The following is a 17384-nucleotide window of genomic DNA, read 5'->3' as shown; positions in this document are numbered from 1 at the left end:
CCCTTACCCCCAAGATAACGAGTGAAGTCAGTCCATAACAGTAATAACCGTCAGTTGACAGCTACCTGTATCTGTAAGGAAATAAGCTAAGGCCTTGCATGTGTTATTTCATTGAATCATTGCAACAGTCCCCGGAGGATGAAAGTAGTAGAGGGAGTGACCAAACATCAAAAAGACAGTACATGATCCAGTTCCAATTTTGGCCCGGAAAGGCCTAACGCCCAAGTCAGACTGCATCCTTGGGCCACAGGCCACACTGTATTTTAGAACTTTAAGGTCAAAATGTTTATGTGCTAATCTCAGTACTTGTTAGTATTTGCATAACTACATGTGTTACCTTGTGTGGGGATACTCTGAAAAATAGCAGGTCGAACCAAATGAAATTGCAGATATTTGACCATCTTTTCCCTACCAAAGCAGCAATTTCATATTTTGTTCAAACACACATTAAAAACCGTGCAGAGGTGTTTATTTGCAGTGCCTGGCTTCTTTTATCCAAAACAGTGATTCCTTTTATCCCCTCTTTTTCCATACCTTGGCAATCATAGTTGTCCTCATTTCCTGTGTATTTTCTGCTTTTCTTGTCTGGGTTGAGGACTCTTCTTGGAGCTTTTCCTTTTCTCAACCAAAACGTAAACAATGTCTAGAAGGTCTCGCCATCAAAGATGTCGTCCCCCTTCTCCAGCTTTCCCAGGGATCCAGCTTCTGCGTAACTGAAGGAGGAAGAACTCTAGCTTCTTTAAACTCAGAAAATTATCTCCAGTTGTTCGTCTTTTTTCCCCCTTGCCCCTATCTTCAACTCCATTTCAGCAGAAGCTTTCTTGGAAGTAAAGACCGTGGGAAGTGAGATGATCCTCAGATACCTAGGGATCCACTTGTAACTGCTTCCTGGGGAAGGATCCAAAGAGTAGAAATTGCACATCAGAGAATGATGATCTTTCCTTTTTCTGTCCCGCTTAATTGAAGGAAGACCCAAACCAAGAGCAGAGGCCATCTATTTATCCTCTGCTAATTTGGCTTTTGAAGACAGTCAGTTTACATAGCCAACATTTACTAATTTCTGTACAACAGGAAAAATGAAAAGAATGACCATAAACACATGTAGTTTATATTTTAAATTTTACATAAAAATATGTACATATAAAAATAGGCCAATCCTGAACGCTCAAATCCATGTTGGCTGCCTGTGTATGTTTTAGCAAGAAGAATCTGACCATAAGCAAAATTCAGTTTAGCAGAGGTTTCTTAAAAAAGAAAATTTTATTGAAGCTCAGAGGCCATTCATGCTTTAAATAGTATATTAAACCCCATGTATTTTATTCAATTATTGAATGTAAAAAAATTCTGTGTAATGATGCTATGAGTTTTCCCTGTGCTCAACTGGCTCTCTAAATACAAGCAAATCATTTTAACCTCTTTACTCCTCATTTTTTTCATCTACGGAGTGAAGGAATAGTCTCTGAGGTCTTCTCTCAAGCAGGCATTCTTTAATTTCATTTTAGCATAAGCATAGGATTCTAGAACATTATCCTAAGGAAAAAAATACCTAAGGTTATTCATTGCAATGTGATTCATAAAGGAGAAAAACTAAAAATACCCTAAATACACTAAATGTTTGGTATAAGTTACTGGAAACTGGAGTAAGTTACAGAAGATGAACACAATGACATAATATGCAGTTGTTAACAATAATGTAGATGCTATTTATAGGCATGAAAAATATTCACAATCCACTTTAAGTGATTCTATGATGGTATAATAATGCAGCTGACATTTATTGATAGCTCTTATGAGATAGTATATTACTCAGATTATTTTTCATTCAGTTCAGTTCAATTCAGTTGCTCAGTCGTGTCCAACTCTTTGTGACCCCATGGACTGCAACATGCCAGGCCTCCCTGTCCATCACCAACTCCCAGAGTTTACTCAAACCCATGTCCATTGAGTCAGCGATGCCATCCAACCATCTCATCTTCTGTCATCCCTTTCTCCTCCCATCTTCATTCTTTTCCAGCATCAGGGTCTTTTCAGATGAGTCAGTTCTTTTCATCAGGTGATCAAAGTATTGGAGTTTCAGCTTCAGCATCAGTCCTTCCAATGAATATTTAGTACTGATTTCCTTTAGGATGGACTGGTTGGATCTCCTTGCTGTCCAAGGGACTCTCAAGAGTCTTCTCCAACACCACAATTCAAAAACATCAATTCTTTGGCACTCAGCTTTCTTTATAGTCCAACTCTCACATCCATGCATGACTACTGGAAAAACTAAAGCTTACATTATCTCATTTATCTCAGTTAACCCTGAGGCACCCTGAATGAATTGAATATTATTATCATCCCTACTTTATAGATTTGAAAACTAAGGTTTAGGAGAATTAAGTACCTATATCTGCTAAGAGAGGACATGAGTACTGGATATAGCATTTCTAGCTCCAAAATCAGAGTATTATGATCTGACTTTGGTTATTAAAAATAAAACAAAATTCCAGAACAAAATAGCAAATGTGGACTAAAAAGAATCTTGAAAGAATGTGAGTTTTTCATGTATAAATTTTCTTTTCTTTATTCTCTCTCTCTTTTAACATGGATTATTTCTAAAATAAACCAAAAAAAAAAGTGTAGAACTGAATCTCAGAATATATGAACTCAATGTGAGACTTGAAGACATCTGGAAAACTATAAAGAAGGATAGGCAGTTTTTGTACATGAAATTTATACTAAGCAATGAAACTTTAAATGTTTTAATTATACCCTTTGAACACTGAATGTAGAATGATGACCTGTTCGCAGAACATCCTTGGGGCCCTACTAGGGTTTCAGAAGTAGCTCTCCCACATCAGTCTGCTCTCCCTAATCAGCACCCCTGTGTGGTTGGGAATATAGGGGAACGGGTGGCACATTGTTTGTTTCACAGAAGCTTTATTTTTCAATCAAGGAGAAGGTCCTTATGACAACAGCACACAACACCTGATTTTAAAATGTCCCCTAAAACTACAGCTCAGAGACTCATGTAGGCCCCAACCCAATTCTGAGAGGAAATAAATCTCTTCCCACTCCAGCATCCTTAATGAATTATGGCAAGAGAAACACCTGTATGTAAGTGCTAAGGACTTTTCTGCACTTTTCTTGAAATCCTGTAGAATGGCCCTAGAGCAGCAGTCATGACACCCAGAAGAGTGTTGGGTTTCCCTACCCCTCCCACCCCTGCTTTGAGAGTGCTTAGCCCACTGTCCTGATCCCACTAGATCCTTAAAGCTTCAGCCTGTGAACCCCACCTCAAGGGTCAGAGTTCTCCCAAACCTGGCCCCAGTGTCAGAAATCATCTGGGGCGGCCTCACATTAACCCTGTTTTCTGATTTCATTCAGGCTTTGCCCCCCACCCGTTTTTAATAATCTGATAAAAATGAGTCCCAGTAGAGGCTCGCACTGGGCTCAGTACCCCCAAGTTTGTTTGCTTAATGGGCTCAATCTTGCCCTTGAAGGTTTCTTAGAGATTGAAGACCTGACCTCCCTGATGAACCTTCTTGCTGCATTGCCTGGATTTGCTTGTCAGTTTCGTGGTCTTCCCTTCATCACTTACTGCATCTGAGCAGAAGTGTCTGATCTTCAGGTCCTGTTATCAGGGTAAATTTGCTTGTAAGAACCTTCCTGCGCCCGTCATCCCAGCTTCAAATAATTCTTATTTCATTTACACCCAGATACCACTTAGCTTGACAATTGACATGCTGTTTTATTGGAAGACGAAGTTTTTCTCTCTTGTCTAATTTACTTCCTCTATAACAAACTCTTGCAGTTCTTTGTATCTCAAATCCCACTTTGCAGAATGCCTTACACATAGTAGGTACACAACAAACGCTTCTAGGACAGATGAAGCACTGATTGCCTTTTATTTAAAGAGGTTACAAAAACTAATGAGCACAAATAAAATAAATGTAGTACGTTCTACCCAGAATTGCATTTTGATAACTGTTGCTTGAAAAATTAGTGCATTGTGTGTTTTTAAATGAAGATGATTTATTGCTATTGTCTAACATGTGAAGAAAGACAAAAAAATTGTTTGCAGGATCATTGGCTTGAGCACATCAATGGCACTGTTGGACAATTCTTGCTGAGTGTTCAGATGATTTATGTAACAGACCGAGGCTTTCCACAGTAATACATTATAGTTTCAAGCTATCAACCCTTGTTCATGCAGAGACAAAAGAATCTGAAAAATACCTACTTCTGAAGGTCTTCTCAAAAGAAATTGGAGATAATGTTGATGCTATTTAAACTCTTTTGAGAGAAAGCACCATTACATGCAATATCTTAACTTCTGAAAACATACAAAGGAAGTTTATTATTTCCTAATGAACTCAATTTACTTTGCTTTTCATTCAGTTATTTAAATTATGCAACAAGAATTTTTAATAATACAAGGTGAAACATTTTTAAACACATGCATTTTTCTATCCTGAACTTTCAGGAATTATGTTATAGATTAAAAATTAAGGCATTTCATATACATTTGATGGCAGTGCTATTTATTTATCTTTCAAATAAAGATCTATATGGGAAACATATTTTACAGTATTCTAACTACTGCCATATTTTTAGTGTGTGCATGATCACATGAAGCCATCACATAATTTAAAGATACGTACAAGATGATATCTTTTGAATTCTTCTGAGTTATGGGACTTGTCGACCAAAGATTGAACACTCTGTATAATGAATACAGTGTGTGGACAGAGAACCACAAATACAAGGCCCTCTGGTAGAGAAACTAGGTTTTTAGAAGAAAAGACAAAGCCCAGAAGAGATTTCCCATTATTTGTTCCTGGTCAGCATTTATTAACCCTCTTATCTAAACAGTACAAAAAAATATAAATTCTCTGTAGTCAAAAGAAAAATCAGCTTAATTTATCTATCCAGATGTAATAATTCAGAATAAGAACAAAAATTAAGGACAGACTGTAGTGAAAGGAAGTGTGGATTGTAGAATGAGAAAACAATGTAAACAGGATACCCAGGCTATGGAATATGTAAAGCAAAACGATGAAAAAGAAATGTCATTTAACAGGCAGGGGAATGAGATCTTCCAGAAATCAGGCGAGAGATTTTCCTTCTTTTTTCACTGGATTGGAGATGCCAGGGGTGGTTGGACATGGGGAAAGACAGTGGCTTTAGTCAGGTGGCTAGAAAGTTTCCCCAAAGATCAAATCAAAACATATGAGAAGGCTCTTTTGTTACTTTCCTAGCCAAACTCTTGATTCTTGTCTCAAAAACAAACCATCTGATTAGCAATTTGACCACAGTCTCCAAGGGAATATGGTCTTCCTTTGGACACAAGACAGTATGTTAGAAAATACAGCTTTTGCTGCAAACTTAGATACTGAAATTCTGCTTCACAGATTCATCCGTGGGTTAGTAGGTTGGAGCTGTCAGTACTGATGGGTGCTGGCCTGCAGCAAAGTTCTCTGAAGAATCAGTTGTGGCCCTCTGTACTTGAGGTCCTTGTTGTCTGAGCTCTTCAGCATTCTTCACCTATTCACCATTTCCCACTGTCTTGTTATTCTTTAATTTCAAAATTGCAGTTTAATTCCTATTAAAATAAAGACAAAATATATTTATAGGGAGCAATTAAATGAACACATTACGTACAAATGGGGCAACACTTTGCTTCAATGTAAAATCTGATCAATGATAAATATACTGAAATTCCTTTATTATGATGTCTAATCCTCTCCTGTTTGATCTGTACTTGTTTGTTTTCTCAGATATGACCCAATTCATGGTGTACGTAAACCCATTTTACAATAAGCATAGCTATGCCAAAGCTGCCATTTATTAAGAACTTTCCATGTGGCAGACATATATTATTAGGCATTTACCCATCTTATGTTTCTGTTTTCATGCTCCTAAGAACCCATAAAGCAGGTTTTGAAACAGAGGCTCACCAGCAGTAAGAAAGCTGCCCCAGAACCCACACTAATAAATGCTTTTGAGAGCCTGGAGCAGCACCATCTGCTGGACTCCAGAGGCTCCAGTCTTTCCAGCATACCATATGGCCTTCTTATCAGTCTCTGAGGAGGCATTATAAGTACTCTCAACCAGTCCAAAATCTGTCTCCTCTTCAGAGAAAGATATAGCACTTTATAAGCTAAATATGCAAATACCAATGGTAAGGTTTTAAGAAATTGACTTGAATAGATACTGGATCTGTTATTTAGGACCATAGAAATAGTCTCTCAAGGATGATAATATTTTGGAATTGCTACTTTAATGCTCCCAGCAATTCCCTCGTGGCCTTGGAGAAGTTCACGTACATTCCAGTGGTAGTCAAGTCTTGTACTAGCACTGCCCACTCTTCCCACATTCCGTGACCTTGACTTCTGCCCCCTAGATACATGGGGACTCACAGAGCCCACCCCCCACCCCAACTCTAGGACAGAGCCATGTCCTAGAACCAGCAGTAGAATGAATCACCCCTTTGTCTGGGACCAGTGAGAAGTCCTGGGGTCAGGAGAGTTTGGTTAAGTAGCAGTGATCGAATTTTGAGTTATTTGAAATAATTTGGATCATGCTAACTGGCTATGGTTTAGAGCAAATCACTTGGCATGAGTCTTTGATTCCAGTTCACCATTCATTAACTTGGTGAAGATCCAAGGTAAAATTAAACATATTGGCTTGAATTTCATACCTTTATTTAACTCAGTACTTTCTCTTCATTTGTGGAGATGGTCTCCACTGATTTCTGTCATTTCTTGGGGAGGAGGCAGCTGCATGGCTCTGATCTCTACACAGGGAGGAGTGAACGGCACTATCAAGGCTGATCAGGAAGATGATGCCACATTGAGGGTCCATACCTGCTCTTCTCCAGCACTGTACCCTGGAACTCAGCCCTCTAGATTCTTAGAGACCATGGATTGATCCTTGGTGGCCTCTAACTCAGGCTGAAAAAAAAATACATAGCCCTAGGTCTTATAGGGATATGCAGGGTCTTAGGATCAAGTGATTTTTGGTGTCAAGAAAATTGGAGGATGAAAGTTTTTTAATACCTGGCCTCACTGAGACTTGAAGGAAGAAAATAAGCCTGAGTCAGAAAAGCATCCTGAATTGGTAGGAAGTGCAAGGAATGACGTTCACTGAAGCTTCTCTGACTACTCAGCCCCTGGTATCATCATTGGTGTCCAGTTTCTATGCTCAGAGCACGCTCTCATGCCCTCTATGGCCAACCCCTTGGGATCCTGATGTGGAACTGAGGCTTCCGCCTGGTCCTTAGCTGCACTGGGGTTAGTCCAACAACTCCTGAGAGCCAGAAGCCCCAAACCGCCCTTGGGAATCCTCTGGGACTTCTGTGTTACCATGGGGTGGTAAGTGCAAGCCACTTCAGAGGGACAGATGAATAAATAGCCAAAGAGGCACACCAAACCACCCCACCCCAGCATTCTCAGGCTGCTTAAGCCTTTACATCTTTCACAGGATATAGTACTTTCACTTCCCAACATGCTGAGCAGTCAGCATTCCATACCATGTGGTCATCTAGCCAGTGCATTCTTGGGAATACAGTGTATTTATTCATGCCCATGCCATAGCATGGGTATATTCATAAACTTCATGCCTTTGAAAAAGTCATCTTCTCCTTCACTTACTCTTGAATGCATTCGTTTAGTGATTCATTTGTTAATTCATTCAACAAGCATTGAATGCTGACTGTAACCAGGCAGCTTTGTGGAGAATGAGGGAAAATACTGAGTCATAAGCAATTGTTACATAACCCCCCAAACTGCAAATTGCCTCTAACATATAACTTACTATGGTTAAGTCAGACTTACTAGATTTCAAGAAATCAAAATAAAGTCATGTCATGGAAGTCAGTGTTGAAGAATTACCTAACTTTTTTTTCCAGATTTAAAAAGTAATTAGTAATTAGTCTGGCAGTGAAGTTTTTCTAAGTTCTGTGACATTTTGACATTTATGCAGTTACCATGATACTTATATATGGCATCAATTTACACTGTAATAGGCTCCTGGCAAATAACCATCTCATGACTTCTAATGTAAAGAACAGAAACTACTAAGTAACCTTCTGTTGTTAAAATTCTTGATCCACATACTACCCATTACCGGTTAAGTTGTGGGATCTATGGTTTTGGTACATAAGTGCATGGATTAAATAACCTTAATGTGTAATTATGTGAAAGTAAACCATGTAGTTTAGTTAAATTGCAGTACAATTGTTATCACTGGATGTAAAGTGATACCAATTAAATTCCTTTAAAACACCACAAATTAAGATTTAACGACTGGAGACATTCTAGAATGTAAGTTATAGTACACCATAGGTAGAATATTCCTGGGTATTTTCAGTTGTTTAATGGCATTTATGAAGTTAAAAACATCTTTTTCCTTTATGACTGGAATTAATTGTACCTTATTCAGGCAAGTTTCAAACAGACATCAGATAACTTCTTAAAAGACATGTATCAACAAGTTCAGCCTTTGAAATATTGACAAAAAGACAAATTATGAATACTTGTGCTCTTATAGAGTAAATATTAGATTTTAATGGGATGGGCATTGGGGTAGAATTTGGGACCAGGCTGACGCTAATATAAACTCTTAAATTGTAAAATCTTATCAATCAAAAACAATTGAGTATTAGCAACTTTGTATCATTTAACTTAACAAAATAATGGAAATGAAAAATTACTCAAGTATTAGAATTAAAAATACCTTCCTTCTTCTTACATTCATCCCTCAAATGTTCTGATTGCTTGCCAGCTAAATGAAATTTATTTAACTTTAGCCTCTCAATTTTTTCTTTAGGAAAACGGTAAGAATAGCCACACAAAGGATTATTGTAAGGATTAAATGAAGACAGCATAGTCAAAGGACTCAGTACAGTGCTTTACACAAAGTCAGCATTGATAAATGTGCTTCCTCTCCCCTCCCCCATTTTGCATCTTTTATGTTTACTTATATGAATACTTGTACCTGGAGCTGATGGTTTAGATCTATAGATTCAAGGTCTAAAATATTTTAGGCAAGTGAGAATTTTAATCAAACTTGCAGTTTTCACACAAAGCACTAATATATTTTTCAGTCAGGAGACAGATATTGTAAACAGGAAAATTTGGAAACTTATGATTGAACTTTTAGAGCTGGAGATTTTTTCTTTTAGCAGAACTTTAGATACTTAAGAAAAGTTACCTGCAGAGATGAATCAAATCTTTCCCTCATACACCCCAGTCTGTAACCCACACATGCCTCTACGTGACCAAGTCTCCATGCCAGATGTTCCAAGTAGCTCTTCATTTAATCATGTCTTCTGACAAAACCTAAACAAATATATCAAAACTTGTACAACATTTAGCAAGTGCAACTTGAAGATTTTCTCTCTGTTAGACAAATAGACGCCATCTGGAAAAAATAACCCCAGGCACTTGGAAGCAGGAGTATGCAGCTTATTGGCTGAACACCCCATGAATACCTTAGACTACTTTCTTTGGCTCCTACCCTCTGCCTGCTCATTTCAAATCTTGCACACTCCAGCAGGCGTGCTTCTGTCAGACAAGCGAGCCCTTGTTACCCACGCGCTCAGACACTAGGAAGACTCGCTTACTTTGAAAGATAGGCTTGCAAGAGTTATCTGGACCCCCTTTGTTTCCTTCACATTATGGCACCTGCTCTCTAAAGACTGCTGACTCTCACTGTGTTCTGATATGAATTGGTAACAGCATTTTACTAACCAGTTCCATGTTTACCACATTCTATTTTTAAGCAGTAGTGTCCTGGTATGCTTTTTCCTTTCCTCTTTGCTTCCTCCTTTCCTCTTTTATCTAAAAGCTACTTTCTAAAAGGAAAAAGCCACTCATATGTTGTTACTTATTTTACTAATTGACTTTTATTCCTCAATTAGTATTATAGTGATATTCATGTTATTTTGCCTTTCATACTTAGCCAAACTGCATTTCAATGATTTTGAGTTTGTCATCTTCTAGAGGAAAATCAAATAAATGTAAATAGTCAGAAATCAAGAAAGCCATCTTAATTTTTATTTTGATGACATAATCTTCACGATAAAAATAGCTTTTAATGGCATAGTCTTCATATGTCAAACTTTCCCTGCAACCATACTTACACAACATATTTAAGTTATAGCTTTACTAAGTTTTTGTCTTTTGTCAGTTGTGAGCTGGTAGCACTTCAAACCACAAAAGCAGTCACCTCAGAACTTCTGGAATTCATTTTATGACATCTCATGATCTGAGCAGTAGGGAGCCCTACAAAACATGTTTGATCAAATATTAATTTTATAAATTGCTTTTCCTTCCCCACAATTCCTATGAAAAAGGTATTCAGCTAGATTAAAACTCTGGAAAATTTTAATGGGACCTTTGAAATCTGTTTGAGCTCAGCTTCTTGGAAAAATAAAACTGCCTAATGGAAGCACTCTTTATACGAGAAGTGGTTATGCCTTTGAGGCAATTTTCTTCCATGCATAATAGAGAACTTGCAACGGGATAATCTGAGTATAAGAAATGTCTTTGCCAGATCTTTAATGCTGCTTGTAATACTATCTGAAGGGGTCCTGTGTGCTTGTTCACCATGATGAGAAGAAGGGGATGGTAATTTGCAACAATATCACCTTGTCTTTTCAGTCCTACCCTGGCCCAAGCCTGGAAAGTGAAGACTTTAACATTCCTCCCATCACTCCTCCTTCCCTCCCCGATCACTCTCTGGTGCAGCTGAATGAGGTCGAACCTGGTTACCACTCTCTGTGTCACCCAATGAACCATAATGGCCTGCTACCGTTTCATCCACAAAACATGGACCTACCTGAAATCACCGTCTCCAATATGCTGGGACAAGACGGAGCACTGCTTCCCAACTCCATTTCTGTGGTAAGAGTCTGCTTCCTGATTTGTGTTGGGGAGTCGGGGACCCCACACTGACAAGGCCTAAATTCATGCGAGGAGCTTTCAATCATCATAACATGGCTTTCTGAAACTAGAATAGTTCTCAGCCATGGAAGATGTTCTCCATTAGTCCTGTAAAATCCTAATACAGTTTTCCATCGTATATTTAAGTCAAGGCAAAATCAATTAACCACACATTTGATCACTTATATTTATAACCCAAAGTACTAAATACTGTTTGACACTGAATGTCCAGTCATGTGGTCAAACTGTCTTACTAGCTTTTAGATAAAAATTATCATGAAGGTGCCATGTCTCATCTAGTGCAGGATTTCTCACCACAAGCAAGATCCCCCACATCTTCTGGGAACTGCTATGAAGGTTGGTTTCACCCCTGTTTTCTGCTCTCAAATCCCACAAATTTATATAATCAGAAAGCAAGAAAACAATTTTCATCTTTATTTTGAAGGTATGATTTGGGTGATCAAAATTTGTCTCCACTAAAATGTTCCTGTATCTTGGACTTTGTTGTTACTCTGAATCTTCTAATGTTTGACACTTCTCAAATTTAGTAAGAATATGTTATCACCAGAAAACTAGCAAAATTTAAATTCTTAGCCCCACCCAAAAGTCCAAGAGTCTGTATTTTTAACAAGCATCCTGTGCTTGAGAATACGGACATCATAAAATCTTTCCTTCTGATTGTTACGTCATTTAAAACCTTAGTAATTTCTCTGTCTATATCTCACGGAGTGAAAGATATTATCATCAGTATATGGCCAAGGGCAGAGCTTTCTACCATGTCATGAAACTCTCTGAGGTTAATAGAAACTTCTAATGAATGACAAGTGGGATGTTAAAGTCTTTACTTTGGTTCCGTTGTTCAGTCACTTAACAGTCCAACCATCTCTGTTGTCATTTTCATAAGTCACTGAACAGTGCTGCCATATTCCCAATGAACAAATCGATTAACTTGTTTATCTTATGTTGTTTCTGATAGGAAAGTGTTTGATGTTATCACTTATCTAAATCATTTGGATGTATCTCTAACTTGAGTGACTTCACTGGAAGGTTTTGCTGTTAACCATGAACATAAAGCGGGGAGATGGACAGTGGAAAGAAATCTATTTGTAGTTTGGGGAATGAAGTCCTGAGCCTAATGCCACAGGGCATGGTAGGGTGTAGGATCCTCCGCAAAACTGGCAGCTAGCTGGTTGGCCTGAAGGAGAGGACTTATTCCCGGCACCAGCAGTAGCAAAAATCTCTACAGTATTGTCTTGGTTTTTAGATAATATTACACTGTATAAATTTATCCTAAGAGTATTAGTGTGACTTCATAAAATGGAAGATGGATTTTTTTTTAGAAAATATGCTGTGTAAATCTGAATAATGTTTTACTTCATAGTAGTGACCTTGAAAAATCATGTGCCTATTCCTCTTTGGGGCTAAGGTTCAGACCCAGTTCAGGAGCCAATAAGGCATCCAGGTCATGCTTTCTAGGCTCCCCTATTCACTGAGAAGAAGAGGAAGGATGAATACAGTGCAGGAAGTACCAGCTTTGTCCTCCTCACCTCATCCTCGTGTGCTCATGAGGTTGAGCCATAGGAGGAAGTGAGATCCTCAGTCAGAGAGTTTTAGTCTCAAAACCCTTTTCCTTTCATATAATTTGCCTTCTTAGCATTCCAAGCATGCACTGGAGAAGGAAATGGCAACCCACTCCAGTGTTCTTGCCTAGAGAATCCCAGGGACGGCAGAGCCTGGTGGGCTGCCATCTATGGGGTCGCACAGAGTCGGACACGACTGAAGTGACTTAGCAGCAGCAGCAGCAGCAGCATTCCGAGGACTCTCCCAATTCACCATCACTCTTTAAGAGATGAGTGTATAACCTCAGTGTACACTGACCTGGAGTTTGCCCAGCTTTGCTGTTCTTGGTCACTCTGTCCTCAGCTAACAGGCTCAGGACTGGCCCTGGTCCCAGTCATGAAGCACCACTATCTAGGCCATTCCTCTACAGTGCTTCCCTCTTTGCTTATCATGAGCTTCTCTCATCTTAATTCTTCATGCTCCTTTCCTCTTAGAAACTGGACTTTGGTGTTTTCCCCCTTAACATTGTGTTTGCACACTTTACAAGGCAGAGGGATCCTGTTCAGCCTAAGCTAAGCAAGTGAAGCTCTGATGTACTATTCCAGTTCTTGGCACGTGAGTCTGTCAGGGTTTTTCATAGGACGGTGAGACATCCCAGTACCTCCAAACCGTATTCTGAGGTGGACATCTGCCCTGCCTCCTCACAGAACTGGTCCTAGAATTTTATGCTTTAAGTTAAAAGCTGCTCCAACAAATCCAATTTTGGCAAGACTTCGGACAGGCTTCAGCACAGTCCAGGAGAACTCTCTGTGCTGATGGCTTTTTTATTATCCATGCAATCTAATAGCAAGAGTCATTGGCTATTGAACACTTTAAACATCGTGAGCATGACTGAAGGACTAATTTTTATTTTATTTCATTTTAATTACATTACCTAGTGGCTACTGTCTTAGACAGCATAAATCCAGTTAATTATGTTGATTTAACATTAAATCTATACTAAACTCATTTTTTAAGCAAGTGTGGTCTTGGAGAATGTAGATTTGGAGGTGAAATTTGTTTTTAGAATTCTGTTTCAAGGTTTGGATCTCTGACTGTATTCCAACAGCCAGAGTCTGATATACTGCAGAGTTGCAGTAGAAATCTAATACAGTTGGAAAGATCAACTTTATTGGAGTTTGCTAATTCCTTTGAGAAACAAGAGGCCTCTCCAGTTCTTATTTTGAGCTATTATGTGTTTGGAACACCACTCATCAGTGTGTACATTTTAAATGCTTTCCCTGCTCTAAATGTTTGCAAGGGCTCAAATGATTGATAAGATACAGTCACTGTCCTTCAGGAGCTTGTAACTCTAGAAAAAGCACAACTAAGTATGAAACAATTTGAGTCAAATGTGAAGCAACTAAGACAAGAGAAGGGTAAACAGTTTCACTGACTGTGGACCCAATAGGAATCCTACCTAGCAGAACTACAGTCATCTGGCTTGGGTATTGTATAAACTTAGTGGAAAAGGTATGATGGCAGTCCAGTTTTGAAAGGTAGTTTTGATTTGGACAAACAGAGAGGAAAGAAAAGGCATCCAGGAGAGAGCATCTGAAAAGCAGGTTGGATACTGTAAGTGGGGAGATTTGACCAAAGGTTTCAAAAACCACTCTAAGGACAGTGGACTTGATATGATGGATTCTAAGAAACCATTGGCTGTTTTCACTGAAGGCAAAAGCATTATGAAATCAGTGTCATAGAAATATCCTTCTGGCATCTCTCTGGAGGGACTGCAGTGGCAAGAAACTGGAGTTGTGTCGAGTCTGGGAGCCTGTTATAACTCAGGCAAGAAGTGTTGAGACACAGGGTACTGAGGATGAGAACAGAAAGATGAACTCGTAAGCTGTTTGCACATCATTCCCATATCGGCGGAGCTAAAGATGAACAGCCCTTCATATTGCCATGTTTTATATTTTAAAAGCACTAAGTATTATCTTCTCTGAAAGTAACTTTAGGTCTATACGATACTCTCTTCATGCATGTTTGTATAAACTGACTAAAACTCTTTTCTAGCAACTTTGCTCATGTATAATGTGATTGATTGGTTTGCCAGTTGTTGACATATATGTAAGACATATGTATGAAATGGAACAGTGTATGATTTAGGTCATCAGTGCTCATGCAGATGAGGAAATAATGGCTACAGAATCAGGATGTAAAAAAATCCCACCTAGAAATTACAGGGCTCTTTCTATAACTTCTCTTCTTTCAAGGTCTCCTCAAGTTTGGAAACAACTAATAGCTAACACTTGTGAACTCTAAATAATTACTTGCTGTAAATTTTTAAATCTCACGAATATGATCCACCCTAGGTAGATTTATGTGTAGAATCAACTATCTACAACTTAATTTTACAAAAGCCCTCCAGTTTTATTAAAGCTGAGCCTTTTGCTGTTAGTACGATGCTCAGATCTTTCTTTAAAATATAATTTATTTCTTTTTTTAATTGAAGGATAATTGCTTTACAGAATTTTGTTCTTTTCTGTCAAACTGCAACATGAATCAGACATAGGTATACATATATCCCTACACTTTTGAATGTCCCTCCCATCTCCCTCCCCATCCCACCCCTCTAGGCTGATATAGAGCCCCTGTTTGAATTTCCTTAGCCATACAGCAAATTTCCATAGGCTATCTAATTTACACATGGCAATGTAAGTTTCCATGTTACTCTCTCCATCCATCTCACCCTCCCCTCCCCTCTCCTCATGTCCATTAGTCTATTCTCTATGTCTGTTTCTCTTTTGCTGCCCTGTAAGTAAATTCTTCAGTACCATTCTTTTAGATTCCTTATATATGCGATAGAATATGATATTTATCTTTCTCTTTCTGACTTACTTCACTCTGTATAATAGGTTATAGGTTCATCCACCTCAATAGAACTGACTCAAAGGTATTCCTTTTTATGGCTGAGTAATACTCCATTGTGTATATGTATACAACTTCTACTTCTTTATCCATTCATCTGTTGATGGACATCTGGATTGCTTCCATGTTCTAGCTATTGCAAATAGCGCTGCAATGAACAATGGGATATATGTGACTTTTTCAATTTTGGTTTCCTCAGGGTATATGCCTAGGAGTGGGATTGCTGGGTCATATGGTGGTTTTATTCCTAGTTTTTTAAGGAATCTCCATACCATCTTCCATAGTGGCTGTGTCAATTTACATTCCCACCAACAGTGCAAGAGTGTTCCCTTTTCTCCACACCCTCTCCAACATTTATTGCTTATAGACTTTTTGATGATGGCCATTCTGACTGATGTGAGATGATATCTCCTTGTAGTTTTGATTTTCATTTTTCTAATAATGAGTGATGTTGAGCATCTTTTCATGTGTTTATTAGCCATCTGTATGTCTTCTTTGGAGAAATGTCTGTTTAGGTCTTTTTACCACTTTTTGATTGAGTTGTTTGCTTTTCTGGTATTGAGTTGTATGAGCTGCTTGTATGTTTTACAAATTAATCCTTTGTCAGTTGTTTCATTTGCTATTATTTTCTCCCATTCTGAGGGTTGTCTTTTCAACTTATTTATAGTTTCCATTGCTGTGCAAAAGCTTTCAAGTTTAATCAGGTCCCACTTGTTTACTTTTATTTTTATTTCCGTTACTCTAGGAGATGGGTCATAGAGGATCTTGCTTTGATTTATGTCATCGAGTGTTCTGCCTATGTTTTCCTCTAAGAGTTTTATAGTTTCTGGTCTTACATTTAGGTCTTTAATCCATTTTGTGTTTATTTTTGTGTATGGTGTTAGGAAGTGTTCTAATTTCATTCTTTTACATGTAGCTGTCCAGGTTTCCCAGCACCATTTATAGAAGAGGCTGTCTTTGCCCCATTGTATATTCTTGCCTCCTCTGTCAAAAATAAGGTACCCATAGGTGCGTGGGTTTATTTCTGGGCTTTCTATCTTGTTCCATTGGTCTATATTTCTGTTTTTGTGCCAGTACCATACTGTCTTGATGACTGTAGCTTTGTAGTATAATCTCAAGTCAAGAAGATTGATTCCTCCAACTCCATTCTTCTTTCTTAAGACTGCTTTGGCTATTCGGGGTCTTTTGTGTTTCCATATGAACTGTGACATTTTTTGTTGTAGTTCTGTGGAAAATGTTGTTGGTCTTTTAATAGGGATCGCATTGAATCTGTAGATTGTGTTTGGTAGTATAGTCATTTTTATAACATTGATTCCTCCTACCCAGGAACTCTCCATCTGTTTATGTCATCTTTGATTTCTTTCATTATTGTCTTATAATTTTCTGTGTACAGTTCTTTTGTCTCCTCAGGTAAGTTTATTCCTAGATATTTAATTCTTTTTGTTGCAATGGTGAATGGGATTGATTCCTTAATTTCTCTTTCTGATTTTTCATTGTTAGTATATAGAAATGCAAGTGATTTCTGTGTGTTGATTTTGCATCCTGCAACTTTGCTAAATTCATTGATTAGCTCTAGTAATTTTCTGATACTATCTTTAGGGTTTTCTATGTACAGTATCATGTCATCTGCAAACAGTGAGAGCTTTACTTCTTCTTTTCCAATCTGGATTCCTTTTATTTCCTTTTCTTCTCTGATTTCTGTAGCTAGGACTTCAAGAACTATGTTGGACAATAGTGGGGAAAGTGGAAACCTTTGTCTTGTTCCTGATCTTAGGAGAAATGCTTTCAGTTTTTCACCATTGAGAATAATGTTTGCTGTAGGCTTATCATATATGGCCTTTACTATGTTGAGGTATGTTCCTTCTGTGACCATTTTTTGAAGAGTTTTAGTCATAAATGGGTGCTGAATTTTGTCAAAGGCTTTTTCTACATCTATTGAGATGATCGTTTGGTTTTTAACTTTCAATTTATTAATATGGTGTATCA

General features: G+C 38.2%; 1 protein-coding gene across 4 annotated transcripts in view; it reads left to right on the top strand.

Moving 5' to 3' along the window:
- Positions 1–17384, top strand: part of TOX (thymocyte selection associated high mobility group box) — a 311747-nt gene that overhangs the window by 153532 nt on the left and 140831 nt on the right. For all 4 annotated transcript variants that reach the window (XM_061438801.1, XM_061438802.1, XM_061438800.1 and 1 more), the window contains one exon: positions 10647–10889. In XM_061438801.1, coding sequence (XP_061294785.1) covers positions 10647–10889 — 243 coding nt within the window. The remainder of the gene's footprint in view (positions 1–10646; positions 10890–17384) is intronic.

This window comes from Bos javanicus, chromosome 14 (genome assembly GCF_032452875.1).
Source record: "Bos javanicus breed banteng chromosome 14, ARS-OSU_banteng_1.0, whole genome shotgun sequence".
Lineage (NCBI taxonomy): Eukaryota > Metazoa > Chordata > Mammalia > Artiodactyla > Bovidae > Bos > Bos javanicus.
This window is presented reverse-complemented; position numbering and strand designations above follow the sequence as displayed.